This window comes from Ambystoma mexicanum, chromosome 1p, assembly GCF_040938575.1.
Source record: "Ambystoma mexicanum isolate Mex_15411 chromosome 1p, UKY_AmexF1_1, whole genome shotgun sequence".
Lineage (NCBI taxonomy): Eukaryota > Metazoa > Chordata > Amphibia > Caudata > Ambystomatidae > Ambystoma > Ambystoma mexicanum.
The window spans coordinates 634,600,171-634,612,664 of NC_090921.1; the positions used below are offsets into that span (position 1 = coordinate 634,600,171).

Below are 12,494 nucleotides of genomic sequence, written 5' to 3' on the forward strand. Positions count from 1 at the left end.
AAAAATGAATCAATAAAGAAAAGTAACCTTACATCTTCACAGCTTCATACATCATGCATCACATCAATCTGCAATACTATTATCCAAGTTTAAGCCCCCAGCCCTCAGCCACTTTTCAGCTTCAACTGGATCCTCTGTGGTTTTGACACCTGATCCAAAAAATATCTTCAGTGTCGCTGGTTTCACCAGCAGAGTTTTAATCCCTTTTTCTTGTGCCAAAGCTTTTGCACTTTTGAACGCCTTCCTCATTTCCACTATTTCCTTAGGGAAATCTGGATAGATCGCCAATTGATCTCCATTTAGCAGAAGTTTCCCTTTTTCTCTCGCAGCCTTTAAAATCCTTTCCTTTGCACTCAACTCTGGACATCACCATGATGATCTGTCTTGGTTTTCCGGCCTGGACCAGCTTACCAGCTCTAAAGGAGTAATCCATGTCCATTTCTTTTAGGATGTTGTTACCCAAAGTTGCCTCCAGTACTCCTCTGACTCTGTGATCGAGGTTTTTGTCCAAAGCAGAGTCTTCACTCACACCCAGCAAGCGCAAGTTCAAGTTCCTTTGATCAGCCTCCAACATCAGGTTCCTCCTCTTCAAATCAGAAACTTCATATCTCAACTCCTTGTAGGCCCTATAACTCCCTGCAACCTCCGTGGCCAAGGTTGTATTTTCTGCTTCCACTTTGGTGACTCTATTCTCCAGGTGACAGACTTGAGAGGACAATTCACTGAGGGTAAACTTCATTTCCTTCACATCCTGGGCAATCTGGAGAAGCAGTGCATACATGTCACCATTCTCTGAACTCTCACCCATCTTCTCCCCTTGTTTAGCTTTTTTGGAGTTGGGGTTGTCGGGGATCTCAATCTTCTTTGATATCAGCGCAGGATTCATTTTTCTCAATTTCCAATATTATTATTATCCATAGGCTGGGAGGGAGCAGGAGCAGTTGGTTTAAGCTGCTGCCTTGTTCACCAACATTCCAGAATCCTCATTACTTTAGTTTTCTTCACTAGAGGGTGATGAGCAGCAAACTTTCCTGTTTCAAAATCTTCCCACTGTATCCCCATACCAACTGACCATGTCCTGCCAAACAATTTTGGTGGTTTTGCCCTAAATGTCAGCCAACTGGCAAAAAGACTCAAACAATTTTTGGGATACATTTCACCCACACTTGGAGTTTGGGGGATTAGATTCCCTTTAACCATCAACCAGGTGATGGAGCCTTTTCACTGCACTGTATCTTTTGTAGACTCCCATGCTTTTACTTCCCATCAGTCTGAATGCTCAGCATGCAAAAGAAAGTAACATTGAGGAACCTTTGTGCTCCACGCCAATGCAGTTGCTGGTCAATGCCCTCCTCCCCATTTGAGGGATTTAGATTATGCTCCCCCCATAACTACTTGTTAAAGGGGATTGCTTTTCTGACAAATGTGCTAGATGTTTTCACGCGACATGACCCTTCTGCCGGGTTCGTAGCCCTCGCATCGGGTTTTTTATGCATTTTGATTTTTGTCAGTTGTTGGTTTTCAGATGCACCTCGTGGCCTAAATGAGAACCAGCATAAGTGCATCTCTACCTGCACACGCGTCTCCCGGGAATGGCAATTTTTCGAAGACCATTAAGGACCACTGAGAGATACTTTGTTCTACAGTGTAGTAGTGATACTGTCCATACAGAAACGGTTATTAGGATTCCAGCGGCTGCCCATAGGAGCGGTGCTCCCTTATGACTTAAAATGGGCCCACATGGAGGAAAACGTGAGCAAGGAGTGGAGGGGAGTAGTCTGACCAACCCCATACACAGGAGAAGGGCAAGACCCTGGAAAAGCTAACACTGCTGCAGGCTGATTATGGAAGTCTTCCACGCAACCGCCCCAAATCCTTCACACCCAGTGTTTGGACTGGCAAACGTTTGGTAACTGTTTTGCTAACACATTGGGAGGAAGGCAAGCAAATGACTGCCTTCATTGTGTTACAGGCACTTCAGCTTTCCTTCTTCAAAACCTGTGCTTAATTCGTTTTTTGTCCTATCTGTCAACTTTTACTAGGATCGGCCTATTCGTAGGTGCAAATGTATGTGAATGTAGCGTTCGCACTATTTGTGTATGCACATCCATATAATGGCTTTCTTGAGCTGAGCTAAATCACTAGTAAAGCAATACAGGTGCGCAGCATGCATGTGGATTTTACTGGCAACTTTTTCCTGGCAGGGTTTTTTTTTTTTTGCACCATTTTCAAAGGTCCAACATCTTTCCAGTACACATTTGCGAAATCATGAACATTCTTTTTGATCAGATTTCAGAAGTTACTAGACTCTTACTAGACTCTGTAGTGTTAAAGGTTGAAACCGCTTGGCCAGTCTTGGTTACAAGAACATGATTTTCTTAGTGTAATATGTATTTAAGCCTGCTTAATCCCGAAGTCTGAGTTGCACATTTTTCTTTATTGTAAATATCCCACATGTCTTATACTGGCCTTGAATTAATGGTGGAGACAAATGCTGTTGCCATTCCCAAATCCTATGCTTTGATTGCTTTTCTCTTGGCCATGTGTGTATGTATACCTGTCATGGTCCATGTGCTGATCTAATAATACAGTGGTTTTCCTGGTTTGTGAACACTGAAGCAGTTGGTGGCTGCTCAATGGTCAGTGCACCAAATACAAAATAAATGGAGCTGGTGTACGCTTTGTAGACTGCCTGGATATTTTGCCCTCCTATACCCCCACCCCCAAAAGGCCAACTTTACTTGGTCTGTAAAATGCACCATTTAGTCGGAGGTTTAAAGCTTTGTTATGGACTTTACACAGCTACTCAACTGCTGCGTTTTCTCTTGGAGACCCAGAAGCTGGTTATGGTGCTAATGGCAATGTTCGGGTGTACCATTGCTTTATTTAACTACCCCTCACCTAGCAGGGACACACAATAGCTGTTCAGTCACTATTTTTTCTGGGATGCATGGATTCGCTATTGTGGCCTTAACACTAAAGCAGAATGTTCCTTTAAACCTTGCCGACAGCGGGTTCATGCTTGCAGTGCGTCCAGCACTGGTGGGCCTAACTGAAGAGATCTAGCCTAAGCTCTCAAACCCCAACTAACCAAATTCATTTATGTAATTCCTTCCTGTGGTTACTGCGACCATTTTGTTTAAGCTTGTGTCGCCTTAGTTTACCCTTTCTGTTCTGTCATTTGTTGGCTGTCTTGAAGGTGTGAACCAAACATTTGTGTACAACATATTCTAGAAGACACCAGCTGACGGACTAGGAAAGCTTTGTCCTTCTGCAGTTGAGATCAGGGTGATCATTCATATGATGTCCTTTCAAATGTGAATTCCAGCTTGTTTAACATGAGAACTATATTCTTCAGTAGGTACCCAGTTGGTTCATCTATAAGCTTGTGTAATGCAGTCTGTGAACTGGAAAGGCAAATGATTTTGGGGACTTGGCTTCAGCTGGAAATTCTGTTATGGTTTTTCCGGTAGTTGGAGTTAAAATTAAGCAGACTGGCTCAAATGTGGCTGTTTGGCCAGTGTCTTCAAGAAATACTCCACAATTCAAAGCACTTTGAGGTTTAGCTTTCTGCCTAATCTCCTTAGTTTAAAATATAAACTTCAAAAACTACTCGGATTGAGGAACTACTTCACTTGTACTTTTCAGCATTATGCGGATCGCCATGGAGCACAAGAACGCCATGGACGGGATGGCTGGGCTAGTTTTGGCTCTGACAAAAGAATTGCTGAAACTAGAGGAGTTCCATCAGCAGGCAGGTTAGTATTCCTATCTTCCTATCGTGTTAAAGCATGAGTGTTCTCATGCCCTATACAACTATTCTGTAAACCAATTCAGATTGTTAACGTGAGACCCACAAATTCTACAATAAGGTTTTTTTGTCGTGTCGCTGCAATATTACAGGGTCGTCGGTGCACCAAAGGATGCAGGAGGACTGCATGCATTTAATGGAGCCCTCCATGAATATCAGAAGCTGCTGTAGCACTTACATTGCTGCAAAAATACCTTGTTTGGTATTTTGGCAACGATCTTAATTAGTTTAATTTAGAGTAGGTGGTTTCTGAAATTAAACCGGTCCACCAATGTGCTGTTTATTTTCAATTTACAATGAAATGGTACTTTTATTTTTTAATGGAGAAATGGTACTTTTATTTTTTAATGGAGTTTCTTCCTCGGCATGTTTTGATCTACAAATTCTGATTAACAGCGACTAAGGCAAGGAATCGACCTGCATCCAAATGTTTGATGCTCCGTTTGCCTTCTGCCTAACTTGCTGTTGCACTTCGTGTAGTTGCCTAATCTGTAACCATGAAGTAGAGTGCAGTTCTGATACCGCATTGTACCCTCTTATCAACCTTGTACGTTTGATCTAATATCGTTTTTGAATTTCAGCACACATGAAGCTTTTTAATCCACATTTATTGATGACCTAATATTTCACCATGTTGAAAAGTCTGGTCTAAAGGTGTAATTTACGAGTTTTTAAGTTACTGAAAATGTCCACCAGCCTTGCCACGGTGCTCATACATCATGAGGTTACAACTGAATCTGTCAGTTGTAGATGCGCCCAAAAGATTTTAGAAGCACAAATAAGCATAAGGGAGGAGCTTTTTCAGGCTGTGTGCAATACCATGATGTAAGTCCAGTACCCCCCCCTCCCGAATACAAATATTTGGTCCCTGCCCCTTTTTTAATTGACTCATCTTAATCCATTAGTGTCTGACATCCTTCTGGCATACCAGTTGCTGAGAAACTGCTGAAGTACAAGTCACGAGGGACTGGAGGGGGGGCAAAGTATGACAAAACTGTAAAACTGCAGTCGTTGCTGTGCAAGGAGAGGAAAGAGTGGCATCTTCAACGCAATTTGTTTCAAGAGGATGAAGGGGGCGGGTGGTTGAGCAGTTGTTCATGCTCCGAAGTAAACCAAACTGATTACTATTTACCACCCCAGTGGTCCTATGTAACCCCACAGTGGGCGTGATCAGGAATGACACGTACCTGGGTTAGAATGTCTTGAAGTATGCCCGAGACTCTTCTGTGTGCCTTTATTCTGATGCTGCACAGTTGTGGTATGCCACTTGCTTCCAGTAGCTGACCCTCGATCCTGCAGTGGTTGCAACTGCCTGAACAGTTAAATCCATTAACTGCTGAGTCCATATTTCTTTGCCATGCTTACTCTTTAAGGAGTATTTGCCATTCATGTCAACCAGGAGACTACAAAGCTGAGCTCTGCTGGAAGTTGCAGTGGGTAAATGTCTACAGACCTTTACTTGACTGCCACATTTGCTGTTTACTATAGTTGTGGAGCATACCAAGTAGAAGCAAGATGATTTTTGATTCAGGCGCTCTTGAATAGTTCTGCCTCAGTGCTGAACATGGGCCTACTAAGCTTGGAGAGACCCTTGCTGCAGAAAGGATTTATGGCATTTAAGAATTTGGAACTTCAGTGACTAGCAGTGGGATGGGGCAACTGTATTTAATCTCACAACGCAAACTGATTGTCTTCTCCAGTCATTTGTTTGGGGATAGGGGCACCCCAGCTCTAGGTGTGCCCGGGTTTCCTAGGTGAATGGCTGGCTATTCAGCTTTTCATTACTAATCGAGCTGTGGTAGACGCGATTTTGTTCGCAGTGTGCAGACTTGAGAATACGTGATAACTATGATTTAAGGATGTCCATAGCAGTATGGTTTCGCTTGTGAAAAGCATGAAAGACTTGGTGCAGTTACTGATGAGTAAATCTGTTTCTGTGCACCTCCGATATGTTGCATCTTCATTAAATCTCTGGTGTAGCCTGGGTGGCAAGGCATTTTGAAGACTGGGCACTTCAGGGTCTCCAGGTCTGCGTGAGCGCTTCTTACCAAATAAAGAGAAGATCCACCCCACCATAGTCTGGTTAGCTGTAGGTTGGTCTAATTGGCCAGACTACCAGGTATAAAAGCAGAATTTCTTTTCTCCAAGAGTGTTTGGGAATGCTATGCTGATCACTGGGTTGTCAATATACATTCTAGCTGTCGTCAATTTCTAAGGGAGGACTTGGCTTTTGCTTCTTGATGCAAACCAGTTTAATCTGGTCGTGCCATCCGCTTACATCTTAGACACAGTTCCTTTAAGGGCCATATTGAGGAGGGGGGTGTCTTGTCGAGGCTACTGGCCTTTTGCACTTAACCAAGGCTTCTGGTAGGGGCACCACAGGGAACTGCAAAAAGCTGCCACCAACCAATGGGTGCTCCACATGGCAAGCTGAATATGGGCTGCGGAAAACTAGGGCACATGCAGTATTTCTTATTAAATGCAAGAGAAATCTGGATGGGTCTAATAAAATTTACATGGACTTTGCACAAAGCTAGAATAAATTGCAGTAAAGAATGGCTTTGCCAGGAGGATAGCTCGGGGGTGGGCAACATGTTTGTCTTGTAAGCGGGACAAAGCATAGCAACACAGGTTGAGTTCCTGATCTTGCCCTTAGGGACTGGTGTTGGTATGAGGCGATTTAAACAACAAAAATTATAATATTCCCCAGCATGGGGTCTGGCATGGATTCGCATGCTGATGAATATTCCCCATTGTCGGGCTGGAATCCTCGGTAAAAGAACAGTTTGTTTCGTGCTCTGGGTAGCCCTCTCCCTAAGGCCTACCTCAGGCAGCCATCTTCAAATTTGGTGGCATGTAAGTGGCAGTAGGACTAAGAGGAGTCGAAGAGGGGTAGGCGGGAGGGTTGGCATGTGAATCCATGCTGGAGAAAAGTTAAAGGTAAGTAACTTCCTTCTCCAGCATGGGGCTGGCATGGATTCACATGCTCATGATTAAAGAATACATAGCAATACATACATGCACAACCACAGGAGAGGTGGGTGGCAAGGCTCAACCAAATCAATCTTACCTCCTCACCAGGCTCACTTTCAAGTGACAGGTTGTGCAGCACTGCTTGGCTGACTGAACTCCTCCCTGGAATCCCTTTCGATGCAGTAGAACTTTGGAGGTGTGCATCAATCTCCACGTAGCAGCCCTGCAAATGTCCAGCTGGGGCACACCAGACGGGAAACTCAGTCGTGAGTGGAAATGGAAGCCTTGGACAGGGCCTTCCCATGGTTCACAGGACCAGCTTTCTGGAAACTTTGTGCAGGCCACACAATTTCACCGCTCTAGCCATATCCACTGAGTGCAGTCCTTTCAGCCAGCGACAAAGGCATGAAGGAGGGGTGCACCCTGTCTCACCACCCTCGTCTCATGGAAAGTCAACTAAGGCAGGTTGCAGGACAGGGTCTCGCCTATTCGTCTGTCAGGGGCGATGGCCACGAGGAAAGCTGTCTTCCATGAGACTTGAGCGGAGTGGAATGCATGGAGTGGAATGCATAGGTTCAAATGAGCCTTTCCAGCACCATGTTGAGGTCCCATGCCGGAGCCTTCACTGGTGGGAATGAGCAGAACAGTCCCTTGATTAACTCCTTCACTAGACTATGCGACCAGTGAAAACCGTCCCGTGATCTGGTATAGCGGGAGACAGCCGCCAAATGTACCTTTTTTAATGAGGCATGCCCCAGCCCAGATTTAGCCAATGATAATAAATGGAAGTACTTGAGGGGCTGTGACCCTGAGGGTTTACCTTCTGTGACGGCACCAAGACGCAAAGCGGTCCCATTTGCGTCTGTAGCACTTTGACGCCCTGGCGAGTACCTCCCTGCAGTCCGCCGGAAGCTTGTAACCACCAAACAAATGCTGCAGGAGCCAGGCATTAAGTTCAGCGATCCTGGGTTGTGGTGCAGAATTGCACCTCCTTCCCTGGCGAGGAGATCCACAACCACTGGCAGCTTGACTGCAGGGGACGCTGACCTGCTGAGAAGGTCCAGGTACCAGATCTGCCTCGGCCATGCTGGTGCGACGAGGATCATCCTGCACTAGTACCGTCTGAGTTGACTACAGAAACAGGCCTTCCCAAGGGAAGGAGAATGTGTCCCCCATGCTCCCTGGCTGGAGGCATCTGCTGGCAAACCTCTGGCACTTGGTGTTTGTCACCGTTGCAAACAGATTGATCTGGGACTGTTCCATTTGAGGAAAGTTGTCCACTTGATCCTGCTGAACTCCCACTCGTGGCAGGAGCGCATCTCCCTGCTGAGAGTTGGCGACTGTTCTTTACTCCTGCCAGGTGAAACAGAATGAGGAACATCCTCAGGGCGGCGGCCCAGTGCCACAAGTCCTGCGCCTCTTTGTAGAGAGCTGGGGATCAGGTGCCCCTCCTGCTTCTGGATGTAAAACATGTGGTATTGTCCATGAAGACCCTTGCCACTTTTCCCTTGAGGGACGACAGACAACCCGACGGCCTAAACACTGCTTGTAGTTCAGTAGGTTAATGTGTAGCGTCTTCTCTTCCGGCAGTCCCATGCCTCGGGGGTGAAGATGTCTGGTGTGGGCTCCCCATCCTTACAGGGAAACATCTGCAGTGATGTCTTCACAATGGGCTTTGGAAGTCTGCTTCTGGCGATGTTGGAGCGCGCCCCACCACCATATCGCTCGACTTAACTCGAGCATGATGCTGTCCAGGAAGCCTCCAACACCTGAATCCAACTAGCGTTGAACTCAAGGAGTGGACGCATCTTGATTATGCAACACCATCTTGATTATGCAAGACAACATCATGCCGAGCAGCGACTTGGTCCCACTCTGGTGATCTTCAGTACCAACAGACGTTGCACCTTGGCCAAGATGGCCACTATCCTGACTGTGATGCCAGGCAGGACACTGTTGAGCCTGGATCCCAGGTACAGCACATCTTGCAATGGAGTCAAGCAGGACTGTGATCAGCGGTGATGTCCCTTGACTTGGCCGGATGAGCCAGTCGTCCAGATTAGGATACACATTAATCCCCTGTAGTCGTAGATGGGCTGCCATTGGAGCAATGCACTTGGTGAAGACTCTGGATGCCGACTTCTGTCCGAAGGGGAGAGCCTTGAACTGGTAATGCTCCCTTGTACAACGAAGCACAGGAACTTGTGATGCCTTTTGTGTATGGGAATGTGTAAGTATGTGTCCTTGATCCAACGAGAAAGTTTCCCTCCAGCTGGCCGAGCACATGCTGCAGCATGACCATCCTGCACTTCTGGGGCTTTAGTCATTGTAGGTCGAACTAAGATTGTTTTCTTTACCAAGGAGTCCCAGCCTGACTGCGAATATTCATGAGCATGTGAGTCCATGCTAGACCCATTCTAGAGAACAGTAACAAGTAGGTAACTTGTTAGTTCTCTGCACACACCCTCCATCAAAGGATGACCTGTTAACCTATGCACCTCTTTGGTAAAGGCTATGAATGGGACTGAAACCTGGAAGCTTGGGTCTGTAGTCCTGTTCTAAATGGATGCAATGTCATCAGATATTGCAGCTGCTTCCTCCCAAACATTGGCATGTGTTTAATGACATGAATGAGCCGTGGCATTTAAGCTTGCCTTCTCATTATAGGTTTTTCAGATGTTTTGCCATGTGATCAGAAAATGGTACTCACTTGACCGTTTCTCAGGATAATGGAAGTTAAGGGTGCTAGTCGCTGCTCAACCTTGCATTCCTATTAAGTGCAGAGAGGTTGCCCGAAGACTTACTAATAGTTGTGCTGGCTCTTGTCTGACCGTTTCTTTATTCTGCCTCATGGTAGTGTTTTCCCTGATTATTTTCCAGTTGTGCATTGAAGGATTCTCCACCTCACTCTTGAATTCAGACATGCAAAGCAAGCATAGATTGGTCATGGGTGGCTTTATTTCCACAGCTGGCCCTTCCTTATAAACCTGCTAGACATCTTGTCACTGTTGCTCTAGAGAGCACTTAACTTCTGGTGTGATTAAGAGCTGGAACGAGACTCCAGTCACTGGCTGTTATTGCCAGATGTTGCTCTTGAAAGGCTTTGTACCAAAACCCTTAACATAGTTTGGGCTGCATCAGTTGTTTGCCCATATTGCTTTGGTGCATTTATCCACCTGAATAGTGTCACTAGAGGCACAAGAAAAGGGAAAAAGATTAGAAAGCAAGGGCTGAAGAGTAGAGTAACTTTAGAGAATTATTTTTTGGACTAACTACTCTGCTACAAAATTTGCCACCTCATGAATCCTCTACTTTCAGATTGGGGTGAGAACAGAACCGTTGCCACATTTTGGAAGCAGTTCTGTATTTGACATGGGGCTGAAAAATGGAAGGTCCAGGTTTTGTGGGTAATCTGGTCAACCGCCTGCTTGGATCTGCTGCATGCCTTGGATCTGCTGCATGCCTTGTTCCCTCAAAGCTTAGAAAAGTCCATCCACGGGAAGTTGCAAATTAACTTATGTTCTGAAAGCATACTGTTTAACGTAATTTACTTTTCTCTTTTTAAGGCATACAAGCTTTGGACATGGTGAAGGTTCCCAGGGGATTTCTACAACGTTAAGCCGACAGGACCCTTTGCCTCAAAGTGGTGGACTAACTGGCAGCTTTAGTGGACAGTCGCAACCTAGTGATCCACGCTTCACGCGCCGCTATTGAACATTTTAAACTTTTTTTGTTTTAAACTTAAATGCAATTGCGGAAATTCATTGGACTTTTTCTTTTTTTTTTTAAACCTGCCATTGTAAAGCTTGATAAATGTGAGCTATATTTTTGTGATGTTCCTGTTAACCCGCAGTTCAACTTTTTTGTTAAGCATTCCATTTTCCCTAAATAAAAGGTTTACAGTTTATCTTTGCATATTTGAAGAATTTACTGTTCCAAAATGGCACTGAAGTAGTTGGCGGGTGTTGGAAGTAACACACGTGGGTAGGTAAATAGTTGAGCATTATTTGCATGCCCGTGGCTTTTAATCAAACATGCATTGTTTGTGCTGAAAGCAAATGTAGTTTGCTGCTGGATGTGTATTAATGTGCTCCTGATACTGCATTTGCCCCCCGTCATTGGAGGCATTGTGCTTCTGTAATTGGGACTGGATGTGGAACTAAAACCTTAGAAGCCCTTGTGTGTGTGGGATAAGTGCACACACGTAACAGCTTTGATTGCATTCCTTCCTGTAATGCGCATATCAGAGTATAGCTATTCAATGTTTCTAAATGCTGGAGGTCCGTGTCAAAGCCCATCCCCTTATATAAATCATACGCCATTCATACTTAACATTTAATTCGTCTATGAACTTGTAGGGGTGGCTGGCAAAAAGTGAGCCATTTTGTATTTCCTTTTTGGAGACCTAGTAGCAATTGTCCAATCCCCCTTTATATGGCCACCCCATATAACAGACCTCCTTCATCCACGACCAGTGTCATACAAAACATAGTACTTTATAAAGTTCCTAGAACAAAATACTTTTGTTTACATCTTATCCCTGCATAACAGTCAGTCCGCCATTGTTGCTTATTCCTGGAGAGGAGAAAGAGTGAGAAGGAGGGAAAGGGGAGGGAGAAAAATAAAACGGGCTTGTGCCACTGCACACCACCCTGGCATGGATCTTCAATTTTTTTGGCTATGCCTTACTAAACTTTGCCTTGTCTCGGGTGCTCATTGGACATCCCAGAGGATATATATATATATATATATATATATATATATATATATATATATATATATATATATATATATATATTATCAATTCTACCTTAGGGTAGCCAAGTCGAGCTGCACTCTCCATAAAGCCATGCTTGCCCAATTTCCACCAAACAGCAAACGAAGGAGGGGGGGGGGGAATAAAACTCCACACCAACCGCTTTCCGTTTTGTTAATTTTCTTCTTTTATTGATCCACACGGGAAAAAATATTTAAAAATCATGGAAATCCATTTCAGAAAGTATGACCCCAATGTGGGTCCTCCCAAGTGCAACACTCGAGGCGTGACGCGTTTCGCGGCCAACTCGCCGCTTTTTCACAACAAACAACCTCTCCACCATGCACCACTTTAAAACATGAGACTAGGAGGAGGAGAGAGGGAAAGGAGGGGGTGGGCAGGCAGGCAACATAGAAATCAACGAAGGCCTCATTTAGTGATCTGCATTACGTGCCTAAACCATGGCAGGCATCTTTGCCTAGTGAGTTTGCCTAACAGACATACATTTATGCGAATGAGCATTTTGTTCCTAGAGGTAAATTTAAAGTGCGTTGTGCATTAGCAGCTGGGGGGGGTATGAAATATTCACCACCCAAGTTTTTTACTTTATTTCTTCCGATTTTAAAGTGACTAGTGCATAATTAAAAACATCTATAACTACCTTAGTGGGGTATAAATAAGTATCTAAAACCCCAAAACATGGATCTCTGTAGCTCACCCTTAATCTGTTAGGTCTTTTAGTCACTATAATATTAGTGTCCAAGGTATAATCATTTATAGTATTAGATCTCTGCTAGGTCACTTGTTTATCTGTACTTAGTGCAAAACCATGGCAGACATCTTTGCCTAGTGAGTTTGCCTAACAGACATACAATCATGCGAATAAGCATTTTGTTCCTAGAGGTAAATTTAAAGTGCGTTGTGCATTAGCAGCTGGGGGGGGTATGGAATATT

The 12,494-nt window shown here is 44.7% G+C and overlaps 1 protein-coding gene across 4 annotated transcripts in view; it reads left to right on the forward strand.

The window, feature by feature from the left end:
* SAFB (scaffold attachment factor B) overlaps positions 1 to 10,691 on the forward strand; it is a 73,923-nt gene extending 63,232 nt beyond the window's left edge. For 2 of the 4 annotated variants that reach the window (XM_069649657.1, XM_069649658.1), the window contains 2 exons: positions 3,649 to 3,758; positions 10,351 to 10,691. In XM_069649657.1, coding sequence (XP_069505758.1) covers positions 3,649 to 3,758; positions 10,351 to 10,498 — 258 coding nt within the window. In that variant the 3' untranslated portion in view covers positions 10,499 to 10,691. The remainder of the gene's footprint in view (positions 1 to 3,648; positions 3,759 to 10,350) is intronic. The other 2 variants (XM_069649659.1, XM_069649660.1) reach the window with 1 other exon arrangement.
* The last annotated feature ends 1,803 nt before the right edge of the window (positions 10,692 to 12,494 follow it).